Source organism: Salmo trutta, chromosome 22 (genome assembly GCF_901001165.1).
Source record: "Salmo trutta chromosome 22, fSalTru1.1, whole genome shotgun sequence".
Classification (NCBI taxonomy): domain Eukaryota; kingdom Metazoa; phylum Chordata; class Actinopteri; order Salmoniformes; family Salmonidae; genus Salmo; species Salmo trutta.
Genome location: NC_042978.1, coordinates 9,022,660 through 9,039,458, shown reverse-complemented (window position 1 = coordinate 9,039,458; position 16,799 = coordinate 9,022,660). Strand labels below are relative to the sequence as shown.

At 42.4% G+C, this 16,799-nt stretch overlaps 1 protein-coding gene across 4 annotated transcripts; it reads right to left on the bottom strand.

Moving 5' to 3' along the window:
* Positions 1–1,206: 1,206 nt before the first annotated feature.
* LOC115158014 (alpha-N-acetylgalactosaminide alpha-2,6-sialyltransferase 5) lies at positions 1,207–16,306 on the bottom strand. Of its 4 annotated transcripts, none has more exons than XM_029706466.1 (5): positions 16,104–16,306; positions 15,188–15,400; positions 6,143–6,555; positions 4,230–4,337; positions 1,207–1,983 (listed from the first exon to the last, which is right to left on the bottom strand). In XM_029706466.1, exons 1-5 carry the CDS (start codon positions 16,224–16,226, stop codon positions 1,743–1,745), a joined length of 1,098 nt encoding a protein of 365 aa, XP_029562326.1. In that variant the 5' UTR covers positions 16,227–16,306; the 3' UTR covers positions 1,207–1,742. The 4 variants fall into 4 exon arrangements, with proteins under 4 accessions (XP_029562326.1, XP_029562327.1, XP_029562328.1 ...); XM_029706467.1 differs by having other exon boundaries at positions 16,107–16,306; XM_029706468.1 differs by having other exon boundaries at positions 15,188–16,306.
* Positions 16,307–16,799: the final 493 nt, after the last annotated feature.

Genomic DNA, 16,799 nt, shown 5'->3' with positions numbered 1-16,799 from the left:
GTTTTCAATTGAAGTAATCTGTTACTTAGTTACTTTTTTGGGCAAAAAAAAAAGCAAACAACGTAGCTAGATGATCAAGTCAGGCTCAGTTGATAAGAATCGATATTTTTCCAGATCCGTTTTCTCCATAAACATAAAGGAAAGGGCACTTCAATGTCACAATGCGATCGTATAGTTTTACATAGACTCAGTGTGGAAAAACAGATTGGTAGCCAGTTGTCCTTGTATTTGAGCTCTCCTTTTATTGTGCCCAGTTGGTTTTATATAGGCCCTATGTATTTACTTACAGAATGTGTAAATAATTCAACAAAATCATTTCTTTTAAGTATTGTAAAGGAGATATTGCGTCTGTCATTATTACTTGAGTTGGTATATCCCAGAGTTATAAATTAGCCTAATTGCTGAAATAGGTCAATCAAATCAATAATGAGAAAAAAGTCTGATTAACTGATAATTGACACAGACATGGTGGCGTAATATGAAGCTCTGAATGCCATAAATCAAGAGGTTGTGAGTTCAAATCCCAGAGGAGGACGTGTTGAACAACAATTAATGTGTAAATTAGAAAGCACAATTGAATCATGTGTGTTAAAAGCACTGTTTGTGTGTGTAACCAGTTGCACAGCCATTATTAGTTAAGATGCCCAAATAATATTTTATAGTAGAATGAACACAAGTTGAGCAAACACATCGAGTTTTCTCAAGTTGGAGCTAAGTTTGTGCAAACTATTTTTTGTTGTTGTTTTGGTAACACTTGGACCAAAAAGTTGAGTAAACAAAAGAAAAAGGCTGTGGAACCAGTTACTTAACAACTAGATGTTTTATTTTACAGTGTGGGCGTACGCCATTAGAGGAGCAGCTACCCACTTCTTTGAAATCTGCTTCTCCAGCAACTGCAGCTTGCGGGTCATTCCACGAAAAGAGTGCCTTTTGCATCCCTTTGATATTTTAAGTAAAAATTGTGCACCAATATTTTAAAAAGCCTGTTATATTAATCTAAGAGATATTTCATATAGACCATATGGAGAATTCAATAAATCAGATTGTTTATATGACACTTGCTAAAGTGCCAAAATTCAGCATTTTGACATTTCCCTCCTTCAGCCCTGTGTCAATTCTAAGAAGATGTTAACCCACTTAATCCCAACATTTCTCAAAGTATCACCATCATTGTAAAGCCTTTGTCAAAGCAACAAAATAACTAAGTAATTTCTGAAGATGATTATTTATTTAATGCGATTAATGATTTATTTACATCTGTCCTTCATTTGAAGGTCAACACGATACGTGAACAGAACTCTCCTTTATTAGTCAGATCCTAGTGTAAAAGCAGGTGAGCTGGTTCCTCTTTTTTGCCACGTTCTGGTGTTTTGTGGTGGAAATCTGAGCGGGTCGAGCATAACACGTCAACCCTGTTACTTTATTTGGCACTTAGCACTTCCTATAGTCATTTTTGAATTTAACCTGCTGAGATGGGAGAACGTTTTTTTTTTATGAAGTTGAACATGTGCTCTTTATGTCAGAATGTCAAAATTAGGTTAAATCAAACATATATATATTTTACCAAATTACACTTCTCAAAAGGCACTGAATTGGTGGAATGACCCTTGTACTTTTCCACTCCTCCCACACACTCCCATAAGGGAGCCAAGGAGAGGATGAGGAAAATCAGCATGTTGGAGTCCAAACACACAGTCACTTCTTCCCAAGGTCCTGGGGAACCTTTCTGTCTATGTCTGGTATCAAGAGCCATCTGAAGCAGGTGTGAGTGAGCTGTTTCCATTGAGAGTAGAGGACGGGGTCCAGTCTGGCTGGTAGAAGTGGATGTCGAACATCCGAGCCCAGTTGGCGAACACTGTCTTCTCCGTGATGAAGCGATGGTGGCTGCCGCGCTGGTTCCGCTCGTGGGAGAGATACATGGCGCACTCGTCAGGCCCCGAAGGCTCGTAGTAATGATACGGCACCGAGAGATGGGAAGGAGCCCTGGAGAAAGGAGGAAATGAGGGGGAGAGAAGTTTGAGGGGGGAAATGGAAGAGAAGGGGAGAGAGCGAGAATGGAGAGGGGAGAGATCAACAGAAAAAGAGAGAGAGTGTGTGTGCATGCATGCGAGAGACAGATAGAGAATGGGGAGGGGAGTGATAGAGAGAGGAAGAGAGAGAGAGAGGGATTGAAAAATACAGAGAGACGGTGGAGATGCAGTACAGTGCATTCGGAAAGAATTCAGACCTGTTGACTTTTTCCACATTTTGTAACATTACAGCCTTGTTCTAAAATCGATTCAATATTTTATTTTCCTCATCAATCTACACACAATACCCCATAATGACAAAGCGAAAACAGGTTTTTAGAAATTGTTGCAAATTTATAAAACATAAAAAACAGAAATATTTTATTTACATAAGTATTCAGACCCTTTGCTATGAGACTCGAAATTGAGCTCAGGTGCATCCTGTTTCCATTGATCATCCTTGAGATGTTTCTACAATTTGATTGTGGAGTCCACCTGTGGTAAATCAATTGATTGGACATGATTTGGAAAGGCACACACCTGTCTATATAAGGTCCCACAGTTGACGGTGCATGTCAGAGCAAAAACCAAACCATGAGGTCGAAGGAATTGTCCTTAGAGCTCCGAGACAGGATTGTGTCGAGGCACAGATCTGGGGAAGGGTACCAAAACATTTCTGCAGTATTGAAGGTCCCCAAGGAAACAGTGGCCTCCTTCATTCTTAAATGGAAGAAGTTTGGAACCACCAAGACTCTTCCTGGAGCTGGCCGCTCTGCCAAACTGAGCAATTGGGGGAGAAGGGCCTTGGTCAGGGATGTGACCAAGAACCCGATGGTCACTCTGACATGGCTCCAGTGTTCCTCTGTGGAGATGGGAGAAGCTTCCAGAAGGACAACTATATCTGCAGCACTCCACCAATCAGGTCTTTATGGTAGAATGGCCAGACGGAAGCCACTCCTTAGTAAAAGGCACATGACAGGCCGCTTGGAGTTTGCCAAAAGGCCCTTAAAGTCTCTCAGACCATGAGAAACAAGATTCTCTGGTCTGATTAAACCAAGATTGAACTCTTTGGCCTGAATGCCAAGCATTCTGGAGGAAACCTGGCACCATCCCTACGGTGAAGCATGGTGGTGGCAGCATCATTCTGTGGGGATGTTTTTCCGTGGCAGGGATTGGGAGACTAGTCAGGATAGAGGGAAAGATGAGCGGCGCAAAGTACAGCGAGATCCTTGATGAAAACCTTCTCCAGAGCGCTCAGGACCTCAGATTAGGGCAAAGGTTCACCTTCCAACAGGACAACAACCCTAAGCACACAGCCAAGACAACACAGGAGTGGTTTCGGGACAAGTCTCTGAATGTCCTTGAGTGGTCCAGCCAGAGCCCAGACTCGAACCCGATCGAACATCTCTGGAGAGACCTGAAAATAGCTATGCAGCGACGCTCCCCATCCAACCTGACAGAGCTTGAGGATCAGCAGAGAAAAATACAGGTGTGCCAAGCTTGTAGCGTCATACCCAAGAAGACTTGAGGTTGTAATCGCTGCCAAAGGTGCTTCAACAAAGTACTGAGTAAAGGGTCTGAATACTTATGTAAATGTGTTATTGTATTTTTTTTATATAAATGTACATTTGCAAACATGTCTAAAAACCTTTTTGCTTTGTCATTATGGGGTATTGTGTTTGGACTGATGAGGGGAAAAAAACGAATTACTTCATTTTAGAATATGGCTGTAACGTAACAAAATGAGGAAAAAGTCAAGGGCTCTGAATACTTTCCGAATGCACTGTATATCATATTTCTTAGCCCTGAGATGTGCTTATCAAAGCTACTTCTTTGCCTGTGATAATTCTTCAGTCCTAGACTCAGTAGACTCTGGCCTCAGAGGAGAGTTTGAGCCAGCATGAATAATTCACACAACACAGACATTTGATCTGGTCCCATGGACCTGCCTGTGGATATCAGGTCAATATCTGGAACACCTGTTACCCTCCATCTATCTCTCTCTTTGTTTTATTAGACCTTCCCCTCTCATGTATTAAGATGCATAGTCAAGATATTTAGAACACAAGTAGGTATATTTTATTTGCCAGAACAGAAATAATAATAATAAAAGTGATAAATTGCCTATTAGTAATCATTGGGGTAATAATCCCTATGGCATACATGTCATTGAAACGCTTGGGTCCGACAGCACTGTGACCTGTGCCGAACCAAACCCACCTGCAAAAGTCAGGAGCCACCATGCCATAGACATTGATCGTGTCACAGAGTTCCAGGGCAATGGCCATGGTGAACCAGCCAGTGCTCAGCCATGAGTTAGAGGTCTTCCTGGATGACAAGGTGAGGGGAAACAAGACACAATATATACTACATGTTCAACGAAATGTATTGCATGACTCAATAGATTTAAATGAGAGAAATTGTGAGATAAAAAAATACAAAAATAGTCATATGTGGTGCTTGCAGCGATATGCATTCTGCCCAAGGCCCTCAATTTATTGCTTAATTTTTAATACCATAAGATTCCACACTGCCATATTCCTAATTTACATGATTTGACATGAAATCGCAATTTCAATGCTGTTAAACAGCCATCAAAGCAGTGCCCCCTGTAAAATGAAGTCCTTTCATCTACTGAATCGTCAAGGCTAGTTTGTCAAGGCAGGACCTGCCAGCCATACCAGCCCCTTGCTGGGGGATATCCCAGCTGGCAGCGGTGCCACTTCTGTCTGGGCTCATTCTGTTTACTGTTGGCAGCCTCTGCCACGGGGGCACAGGGAGAGTACCAGGGAGAGTGCCAGCCAGTGAAAGTCCTGTAGGACCTGCAATCGGTTTCTGCTCCTAGCTTTGCCTCAGTGACATTATCTTGTGAGGCTGTGTAGAGCTTTTGTCACTTCCTGTCAACAGTTAATGAAGACACTAATTATCTCGTATTATCGTAGCATATGTAACTGTCATGTACAGATGTACTATCTTAATTTGATCACTCTGTTGTCGGAGAGATTTTCCTGCGCAGAAACACAGAAACATTTCGTCAATGCTTCTGAGCTTTAACTATTATTAATCGTTAGTTATATTATTAATCATTAGTTATAAAAGAGACATGAGAGGTGCCATAATGAAGCTTGGGAGGGGCTGAGTGCAGGGAGAACAGTCACATGTGGCAGTGCTGATAAGGAGAGGAACCATTTAAGGCCCATATCACCTTTCTTTTTTTACATTTAATGTTGATTTAAGTAGGCAAGTTAGTTAAGAACAAATTCTTATTTAGAATGGTGGCTTAGGAACAGTGGGTTAACTGCCTTATTCAGGGGCAGAGTGACATATTTTTACCTTAACAACTCAGGGATTTGATCTAGCAACCTTTTGGTTACTGGCCCAATGCTCTAAGCACTAGGCTACCTGCCCAGCAATAATGATGCAATGTTTAGCGATAAGGAGGAGACTCCACCCAAAGTGGGGTATGTACACTACCACAGATGAAACCATGTCTTTGTCTAATGCAGCTGTATTTACCCTCTGGGAAGAATAAACTTGGTTTGAGCTTTCATATTGTCCGTAGAGTTTTTACTCTGAGAATTAGAACCTAACACTTGGTAATGTAAAATTGGTAGTTGGCATTAGGTTGTCTCAACGTTATTACACAACTTCTTGTTTCTTCTTCTTCTACCACTTCCATTCACAACAAGATCCAGCATTTTGTTTGGGACAGAGTTTCTGTAATTACAGATTGTTAAAATCCCTCTCTAGCTGCCTTGTCCCATTCAATGAGATTCTCATACCCCATGGTCTACAACTAATCCTCTTAGTTCCTAACATATATTCAGAGTGCTTTGAACTAAATCCCATTAATGATAGTGTGAGTGGTTGGGTGGTCGTTGGGATTTCTTTCTTATTCTTTTGTTACAAATGCTCAAAAGCAGCTTTTGAATTAGAATGTGTATGCCCAAGAACACTGTCTACAATGCATTCGACTTCCCTGGCAAATCCTGCTTCAAGTGGCTCAAGTCCTCAAACACACTGACTGTATTTTTCAGAAGTCATTCTTGACCAGAATTGTACAGACAGACAGACTCACAATGCCAAACCCCAATGGCATCATTGACCCAGGGGTCAAAATGTCAAAACCCTACCTGTCTTTCCCTGTCTCCTTCTTGAAGAGCTCATCGAACTGCGGCATCTTGAGCTGGGAGATGACGTAGACCTTGAGCTTGGGCAGCAGCTGGTTGACCATACGCAGGTTGTTGAAGACCAGGCCTTTGCCATCGCGTCGCATACAGCTGCTGGGTCCCCAGAAGAGGAAGACTGAGTCCTGGCTGGCGTTGAGCAGCTCCTGCCGGCTCCGCAGTACCCTCTGCAGGCTAGAGTGGGCGATGACGCGCAGGCTGGTACGCTGGCCCACGTCCCGCTGGAAACTACCCCCAGTCGGGGCGTCGTTCATGCGGATGACGCACTCAGTGCTATCGATTTCGTCCCCGCGGTTGCTGCCGGTAAGGTGGCCAGAGCTGGTCACCAGGGCACAGCAGTTACAGTGCATCCTCAGAGGCTCGGGGGGAAAGTCAAGAGGTCAAAGACGGTATAGTAGAGTGAGGTCAGAGGTTACAGGAGTTCAACTGTGGCCATTAAACAACATAAAAAAATGCATGCTTCCTTATTTCCTTGCACTGAAATGATGTACAGGTAACTGCCAAAATAAAGGAAACACTTGAGTAAATGAGAGTTCTGGCAGCTCTGTTATGGTGTGGGGTGCATTTTCCTGGCATGGTTTACGTCCTCTCAACCCCTTAGATGGCAAGGTAGATACCAACAAATACACAGCCGTTCTGAGTGATCACCTTCAAAATATGGGAATCATTTCTATTCTGATGGGAGTGGTCTGTGGTAGAGGTCTTCACAGATCCACCTGTCCGGATCCATAAATCGAAATAATGTCAATCTGATATTCCTGTCAGGGGTCTCGGGTATGTGTAATTTTAACAGACTTTTCTGGAAGGATCCATACAGATCCGAAAGCGACTGATGCAGTAGAAAGAGAGAGAAAATGCGTAATTTATACTGCTACTCTTTGCTTTCCACGAGAGTGGCGCATGTAGCTTGTTGTTGTTGGCCAATCATAAGTCATCAAAACAGCAATAGGCTACAGTCATAGAGCCTCTGTTTGGAGCAAAAGTTAGGAGATATCTAATCAATGGAAAATTGAATTAAAATTATGGAATTAAAAGTTAACAAGGAGAAGGATAGGTTACAATGACCAAGAGCCAACAGGTAGGCTGCTACTTAATATTCTGAATGGAATTGTTGTTGTTTGTAACTGTGTAGGACGAGAATACGCATGCAGCCTTAATTAGCCTAGCTAGCTAGCCATCTTAACTAGCTACTCCCGGGTTTGATGCAGTCAAGACAGGTTACCTACGTAAACATATTGGATGATAAATAACCTAGCTATAGCAGCTATTAGTCTACTATAGCACTTGTCGGCTTAGTTGGTTGCTGTCTCTCATCTCTTCCTCCCACCTCCCTGCTCCGTGTCACTTGCTCACTCACAGTAGCCTACACACAGTAGCCTACACACAGTAGCCTACACACACAGCATGGCCTATGCTAGAGCGTTACCTCTCTCTACTTCATCTCCCTCGCGCTTTATCAGCTCCAGTTAATAAAGTAGCTTAAAAATGTATTTCTCTGCTGCTTCCCCCACTCGGATCGGACTGGGTCTGGATCCGACCAGCTCTATACGGAATTGGTCTAGTTGCTCTCGGGTACGTTTGGAACGGATCTCTATATTTCAAAAATGCATTTATGCATATCGGGTCCGGATGGGAAAGCCCCAGGTCCATTGCGGAACGGGTCCAACGTTTTGAACCTGTGAAGGCCTCTAGTCTGTGGTCTTTTCCAGGATGGCAATGCCCCCATCCACAGTGCACGAATGGTCACTAAATAGTTTTATGAGAAGGAAAATGATGTAAACCATATGCCATAGCCATCTCAGTCACCAGATCTCAACCCAATGGAACACTTATAGAGCGATACCTGAGACAGCGTTTTACATGGAATTTCCTGTGGAAGAATGGTGTCGCATCGCTCCAATAGAGTTTCAGACACTTGTAGAATCTATGCCAAGGTGCATTGAAGCTGTTCTGTTGGCTTGTGGTGGCCCAACACCCTATGAACCTTATACTGCAGTGGGCTAAATCATGTTTGATTCCGGATTTTTGTATATTTTTTTCATTAATAATCTTTATTAATTACGAAATAATGAAAAATATGAATAACATTCTACCCGTGAGGCCAAAGAGGGTGCTTTTGGTCATTGACTGCAGGAAAGGGCTATGTGTCACGGCTTCCGCCAAAGCCGGTCCCTCTCCTTGTTCGGGCGGCGTTCGGCGGTCGACGTCACCGGCCTTCTAGCCATCGCCGATCCACTTTTCATTTTCCATTTGTTTCGTCTTTGTTTTACACACCTGGTTTAAATTCTCCAATTACATGCTCATTATTTAACCCTCTGTTTTCCCCATTGTTTTTGTGCGTGATTGTTTTATGTGTGTTCGGTCCATTATTGTGGGCTCGGTATTACGACATGTTATAGGAATATTTGAGTAAAGTTACTTGTGTTACTCATCTCTGCTGTCCTGCGCCTGACACCTCTGCACCAGCTAGACCCAGACCACTACACTATGACACTTTAGGTTGGTTATTCCTTTGTTTTGGCAGTTACCTGTAGCTAACAGCATTGGACAAGTGAAACCACGGTACCCACCACATTGCTCAAGCCTATCGGAAGGCAGAAAAGAAAGAAGGATGCATGTTTGAAGTTTTCAAACAGAATCTGCGCTCTCTGGGGCTGACGGAAGCCCAAAGGGTCTTCTACAGGAATCACACGACCCATTATCATTCAATAAAATATGAGACATATTCACATATTCATTTTGGAGTATGTAACGATGCCTGTAGCCCTTTTCTGCAGTCAAATGACCTAGTGGCCTCATGGGTGGAATGTTATTAATATTTTTCATAATTTCATCATTAATAAACATTACTTCAAAAACACGCTGAGAATCCGGTTTCTATGTCAAACGGTTTTGTTATGTTTCAGTCTTCTGTGATGTATACAAAGTGTAATATTAGGATGCACACTCAAAATTGAACACATTTCAACTCTATATCTGACATGGTACAGGTGTCTTATTTTGTTTAAGCCATAACCATGTGTGTCAGGTCTATACTTTTGTTTCAAAGTCAATGTGTTTAAGACTACCAAGAATGTGTGACCCTGACTTAGCCCGCTGCAGTAAAAGCTTAACAAAACAAGTAAAAACGTTCAAAAAGAATGTAATCCTCCCTCTCTCTCATCGATGTCAATGGGCACACGGAGAGTTGCGATCCACGGCACCAGATTCAAATCTCCCTGCCAAGAGGAAAACTGTGTTCCCCAAAATTCAACAGCACAATCAATACCCGCTACAGCATAAAGTAGAAGGCCAGGCAAAAGGGCATCTATATCTAATAATGAAAATCCTGAGACCCTCTCATGAATTATTCTAAGGCTTAATGCAGAGGCCCATTGGCATTCAGAGCTGTACTCTTAGCTTCATGCTTGACTGTGGCCCGTGTGGCCTGTGCACGCATACATACTGTGCATACGGGTGAGATTACCGACTTCACCGCCTCATGATCCCGCTCTACTGTTCACATGTGTCTTCCTATAATCTCTGTAATTGCACATAGATGAATTACCAAGGGAAGCTGCCAGGAAACGGAGAAGGGAATGATGCACGATGTGGGAAGTGTGTGTGATGAGTGATCCGGGTTCTTCTGTCACGGTAACAGGTGGTGAATTTGAATTTCCCGACTTCAAACTATCGCATCTTTCATCGAAATAGTGTGGATATATTGATTGTTCGTGCTAGCCAGACATCCTACAAGTAGACAAGAAGAAATGACACATCACGTCACACGATCATACACAATCCCCTGCCAGGCTACGAAAATAACTGGGGAGGACATAAATCGTATTTATTTGTCGTATTCTTTACGTTTATGCAGATATGGAACACGTACTCCCCATGGCAATACGAACCGCTCTTCTTACTACGTCCTACTTAATGCAGTTCAATACAAGAAAAGAAAACCACGCCGTTTTTTTTCTCTGCATTTTCTCTATTGGCTAGTCTTCATGCCTGTCTCTTCTAATGAACTGCAGATGTTTTCCTCCTGGAAGGTTTCTCTTTCCTTTTCATCTCTGCTGCTTTCTTACCTGAACTGACTATGTTTGTCTGTGTGAACATTTTCTCGACACATTCGTTTCTCCTTTAACGAGTCAAGAGATAAGATTGATATTTGGAATTGAAAAATGTTGAGAGAGAAAAAAAAATGCTCAAGAATATGAGCGCAGCGAAACGCAGACCGAGAACCCAAGCAATAACTTTCAACTTTATTATTGGATCCTCCTTGTGGCCTAGAGCACCAGGGAAATTCTCCCAGTACCAGTAATAAGTGTTTTTGACAGGAAGACTAAATTGTCTTTGACAGAGCCCAGAGCTTCTGTCAGCTCAATGATTCTTTCTAGGCAGAAATAGCAATGACTTATCAACCTTCGTTTTGAGGAAAAGGTTGAAACCGAATCTTTTAGGGGAGAAACCTTGTCAAAAAGGATGATCAAATAACACATAATTGAATCACATGTTATTACATATTCCGTCATTATGGAAGCTACCGGCTTGAAAGCAATTATAATCGGGAGGATCCTTATTAGGCCAATGCATTTGGGAGTGGTCTGTGGTAGGGGTCTTCATGGATCCACTTGTACCCAAATAGTTTGATAGTTTTATATTTATTGCACTATGAGCTCATTTCAATATGAGCACACCTACCTACGCAGTAGGAACTTGACTAATACGACTCCCCGTGTCATAAATCATTCATAAACCGAAAATGTAAATGTTCTACTCAAACCGCGCATCCCGAATGGCACCCTATTCCCTATACAGTGCACTACTATTGACCAGGGCCCATCGGGCTCTATGTAGGGGGATGCCATTCGGGACGGTACCATTTGGGACGCAGTCCCAGAGTTAGCATGTTAATGGGGCATTGGCAGGTTCAGACTTCATTGACCTCTAATGTGAAGTAGATTAGATTAGCTGAGCCGTGATAAACAGACCACAGAGCTCACAGCACAACACACAGTTATGAGTAGTGCCTCAACCCAGTCAATTACCATCCACACAGCATCTCCAAAGGCATCACGATCATCCTGCTTAGACTCTCCCCAGAGGAAAGCAGGATCATAATTGCTTTGAGAACAACCCCGTCCATTCAGCTTCTCTCTAGCTACCTCCCAGGATACTCACAGCACCCAAGGCGGACAGTAGCCTCGATTTCATGTCTCGCAGTTCTGGTAAATGTAATATTTCAGAAACAACGGTTTTGACAGTGAGACCAGGCGCACAGAGCCCTCCTTTTATGATGACTAGAGACAGTAGGCCTATATATCAGAGGAAATGTCAGAATTGAGGGTGTTGAGGCATTTCAGGGACCGGGGGGAATCATAAGTGGGGTTACTGTATTACAGATGCGGTCAAATATATTGGCACCGTTGGACAATTCACAATTTCTTCTCAAATAAGTAGAAATTGAAATAATCTTTGGTGTTCACACGTGTATTTGTTTGATTTACGACTGCTTTTTAATGATGAGAGCGCCAGCATTCTTCTCACAGCTCTGCGATATTTTCTGTAGATATCACTGCCATTTTGTTCTTTAAAAAATTTAAAAGTTCGTCTTTAACAGTGAAATCTAAAAAACGGTCAATTCCCACTTAGATCCAAGATGGAGTCAACAGCTGCCTCTTACGAAATGATGATATTCATTGCTTCCTGTCAGCTTTCCTCAAGGCTCTGATTAGCCCTGTCTATCTATCAGTTTATGAGGGAGTAGGTCCTCTTGGATTAATGAGGACTTGGATCCTTTTGAAGAAGTTCTCTCAGTGAGGAGGAAGTGCGGTGGCTGCACAGCTAATGGGATACTTATGTTAATGACATCCAGAGGATGACGTCCAATAAGGTTAGCCGCGGTTCGGTTAAGGGTTGATCTTCTAGTCTCTGTCTAGGCCTATAGGACTGGTAAAGATATCAGATGTTAGGCAGGAACGCACTGATTCTCTTGTTAGGTAGTCGTTTTTTAAGGGATTTCCGGATCCTTTGTCTGGTGTTCTATACAACTGGGATTTGTAAAGGGCATCATTAAGAGGGAGTCTCACAAATAACTCATTTCTGCACTTGTGATTTTCTCCGGTTATCTACATGTTCCTTTCTAGTTCCATCTAATCATCAGAGGTTACATCAAAAAGCAAGGCGTTAAAAGCAAAGCGGTGGATTTCAGCACTGGTGCGAACACACACATTTAGTGAGGAGATTTACAGAAAATACATGATTTGCGATTACCATGTGTAAAGGCCAGTGCATGTTGATGCTGATGACTATGTGTTAAAGGTCAACATCCCTTTAATAGGAATCGGTAAAGCATCAGAGGGAGTGACGGGGCTGTCACTAACTGTACCGAGCCCACCGTGTGTGTGTGTGTGTGTGTGTGTGTGTGTGTGTGTGTGTGTGTGTGAGAGAGAGGCTGCAGCTGTAATCAGATTGTCTAGAGTGAGAAAGCCATAGAGAAGGGACATTCTCAGAAAAGAAACCACCGTGACGGACAGTGGAGAAAGTGACACAAAGGGGAGACGCACTGATTAATTCTAAATCCTATGATTACATCTAAGATACACATATGTCCTTTTTCATATATTCCCTTTCGTGCTACATTTATCAGCAACGTTTCAGCTATTATAAATGATTTGTCCTGAAATATTCAAAGGCCACCAGTTAGGTACTGTATATCTTACGTCTCATCCCAATTCACAAATGCTGAGAGGAAACCAGAAAGAGATAAATGTTTCCTGGCATAGAAGTAGAAAAGGTTTGCTTTGGGTGGCTAATAACCTTCTATGGCACGTCGGTGGAGGCAGACCTTTCCTGTGTATTCTCCATGATTAATGTGTGGCCTTTCTCAGCCCCCCCCCAGTATGAGACACAAAGCAGCTAGAGGAGTGGTGGTGGTGCTCACAGATCCACCACCCAGCTCAGTGGAATCATGGCCCATGAAGAGAAAGTTATGCACATAAGTTAATGAGGGGCATAACCAGAATCCTTCAGGCGCAGTAAATACTGTAAATACGGTGGTGTGTGTGTGTGTGGGGGGGGGGGGGGGGGGTGCATGCATGAATGCTTTGTGTATGTTAAGTGATCAGAGTCAGGAGGCCCCGCAGCTAAAGCCGATACCAACTGACTGGGATGGTCTGTGAATTCAGATAGTCCAGATAGTGATTTTCAGGGTGTAATGGCAGCTACTCTACAGTGGTACTTGAGAGTCCCTACAGTGGAGAGCAGACCTGAGATAGGATAGTTGGCGATTGATGAAGCAATGCGATGGCAGGGAACGACTGGAGGGAAGACTTTTCAATACATACCGAATATCAGACGCAATATCAGGGGATGGGGGGAGAACGGAAATATAACCCAGATGTGTTCATTGTGCTGCCTTTTCTTGGACTGGGACCAAATAGGACACAAAGAAAGACCTCTTTGTGTCCTGTTTGGTCCGAGTTACTAAGTTCTTTCATCATCACATTCTAGCTGTTGTGCACTGGAAGTGCACTTCAAATTGCTGCTGAATCTATTGAAAAGTTTGGGCTGGGCAAGAACAGATAACTTCGTTGTGCTGGGCATGTACAGTACAATGGCTAAAAATCGCACAACTCTCTGACGCTTTTAATAAACAGTGAGCAGTGAACAGAACCGCTCCAGACACGGACCCCGGTTTAAACCTGTTCTCAACTCCTCTCCGTTGTAGCCTCTCTTGTCCGGTGCCACCTGAGAGACGCTGTGTCCTTCCACGCCGCCGTGTCTCTCTCCACTCTGGAGCCATGCTGCTAAAGTCAGCCCATACAGAAGCCAGCACGCTGTGTGTATCTCCTATTTAGGAATAACAACCAACAAAAACCCAAAGGTACCAAAACAACTGCTCTCTCTGCTACCGCACGGGCAAGCGGTACCGGAGCGCCAAGTCTAGGTCCATGAGGCTTCTAATCAGCTTCTACCCCCAAGCCATAAGACTCCTGAACATCTAATCAAATGGCAACCCGGTCTAATTGCATTCCCCCCCCCCCCTTACGCTGCTGCTACTCTCTGTTATTATCTATGCATAGTCACTTTAATAACTCTACCTACATGTACATATTACCTCAATTACCTCGACTAAGCGGTGCCCCAGCACATTGACTCTGTACCGGTACCCCCTGTTATTTTACTGCTGCTATTTCATTATTTGTTACTTTTATTTCTTTTTTTTGTTGTTATTTTTCTTAAAACTGCACTGATGGTTAAGGGCTTGTAAGTAAGCATTGCACTGTAAGGTCTACTACACCTGTTGTATTCGGGGCACGTGACAAACAAAATGTGATTTGATTTGAACTCCCTATCTATCTTTCGATCAGCTCGCCTGGAACCTCACTGACTGCAGTCTTTGGAACGGGAATCAAACATACTGCAAACGGTTGCCAATTTCAAAGTCCCTCCCACTCATGTGGTTTCAAGAAGAAATCCCCAAACCTTTATCAATAAGCCATTTCAAGTGTAGCCTACCTGGGATATTTGTCTGTGAGCTGGCCTGTCAGCTTTACCTGAATGACAGCTGAATACAGATCAAGTGGTGCAGCTCGTATTATTCATGCACAACATCACTAGAGCAGTCAATGTGCCTCTCAGGTGCTTAATGTCCAACATATTGGCTATGGCCACTGATTACAATTATACTCACAAGACACTGAATCGATTAACCCTCCTCTTAGTTCTAAACGATTGAACCTTAAGCGAAAGACTGAAGATGTGTGGCAACAAAGGCATTGGGTAATTGAAAAATCTAGTGATAGTGCTGTTGTACGGTACTTTGGAATATACTGTAGGCTTTGCTGAATACCTACTTAGAATTTCAAAATATCTACAAAGCCTTTTGAATAAATGACACAGGAAGCAACCACTGTTTGTTGACAGCATTGGTTGTCCATACATGTTTTAAATGTCTTGACACGTTTCTACAGATGTTGCGTTCTTATAGTCAAGTATACTGCTTACCTTTTGATCGATGACTCCAGTGTAGCCCTGTAGGATTGATGACCGGGCTCTTCCTGGTTTAGGCTGCGCTTTCCTGGGCTTATCCATTAGCGGCCCAGTAGCAGCAGCATCCGCGTGATACGCTGTCCCTGACGTGTCCGTGAAGCTGTTGTTGTACACAACGATAAGACTGGTACCCATGGTAATAACTATAATGACGATAACCCCATGGCGCTATAATAAGGAGAAAATTGGTCAAATAAGGTATATCATGAGGTATTCAACCGGTTTATTTTTTTTTAAATATATGCAAAAAACTAAATTAGCCTATATCTGCAGTATGCTAGAATTACTTATTTATAGCATTTCTATTCTAGAATATAATGACAAATTAGAATTTTAAACTCTGTCAGCAGAGATCACATCTCTTCTTTCTGTGATCACAATTCAATTCTCTAATCCACCACTCAAAACGACCCACTGTGAACAGATGTCAGTTCAGTCTAGTTTTGATTTACATTTGGTTGAGTTGTCAATTAAGGTGAATTCAACGTAAAATCAACAACAATAAATGGATTTAGGTTAAAAGTTGAGGGAATTTCTTGGGGGAAATTCTATTATGCTGATGACTCAGTTTCCCACGTTGATTCAACTTCATCACATATTATCTTTGTTGTTGAAATGACGTGGTAACAACATTGACTCAACCAGTTTTTGCCCTGTGGGAACAGATGCGCTCTATGATTTAAAAAGACTGACAGCTGTGCACTCTTCACATTATAATCTTTAAATCCGTCATCCAATCCATTGTCATAAAGATAGAGCCGAAACTATTTAAACAGTAGAATAGACTAGGAGCATGATACAGTAGCAGTAGGCGAGATGTCTATTTCCTCCCATAACTTCCATCTTTCCAAAAGAGTTTCAAAAAGCCTACCACCTGAGCCTTCATTTTGTGGATGTCCTCCGTAAAATTGTACACTTTACATAACGATTTAGAAGCCGGAGCATTCACGTTGCTGAAATCGTCGCAGCCGTGTCTGTTTACGCCAAATAACATCTGACTGACTTTTTTGACAAAGAGCGCATCCCTAATGTTGCAGATTAGCACTCGCACTGATACATCAACGATCCACTTCCCTCTCGCAGAATCCAGAGCGCCCAGTATGATAACTCCGCATGGTCATAATGAACGCCTTTTCAAGGATGGCACAATTTCGCACAATTCTAATTATTGACTGGGGATCTCTTTACTGAGGAATGTAGCCTAACTCTTTCTGTTGAATGCGTTTGAAATATTTTATATATATATTTGTATTATGTTGTATTTGTAAATTGCAGTGCTTCCTTGTAAAAGAGACCTTTGTAAAAAATATCGGTGTTAACAAAGAGTTTACAGGCTGTTACTATTAATAAGTAGTTCATATCAGTGAGGGGAAAAGTACTCAATTGTCATACTTGAGTAAAAGTATAGATACCTTAATAGAAAGTTAGTCAAGTAAAAGTGAAAGTCAGCCAGTACAATACTACTTGAGTAAAAGTCTAAAAGTGTTTGGTTTAAAATATACTTAAGTTTCAAAGGTACATGTAATTGTTTAAATATACTTAAGTATCAAAAGTAAAATTATAAATC

Excerpts from the sequence above, each read along its gene's own strand:
- LOC115158014 (XM_029706466.1), bottom strand. The coding sequence starts at position 16,226 with ATGTTATTTGGCGTAAACAGACACGGCTGCGACGATTTCAGCAACGTG. Across the intron at positions 15,401-16,103 it reads ACAAAATGAAGGCTCAGGTG|CGCCATGGGGTTATCGTCAT; the intron begins GTAGGCTTTTTG and ends TCCTTATTATAG. Across the intron at positions 6,556-15,187 it reads CTGGAGTCATCGATCAAAAG|CCTCTGAGGATGCACTGTAA; the intron begins GTAAGCAGTATA and ends TTTCCCCCCGAG.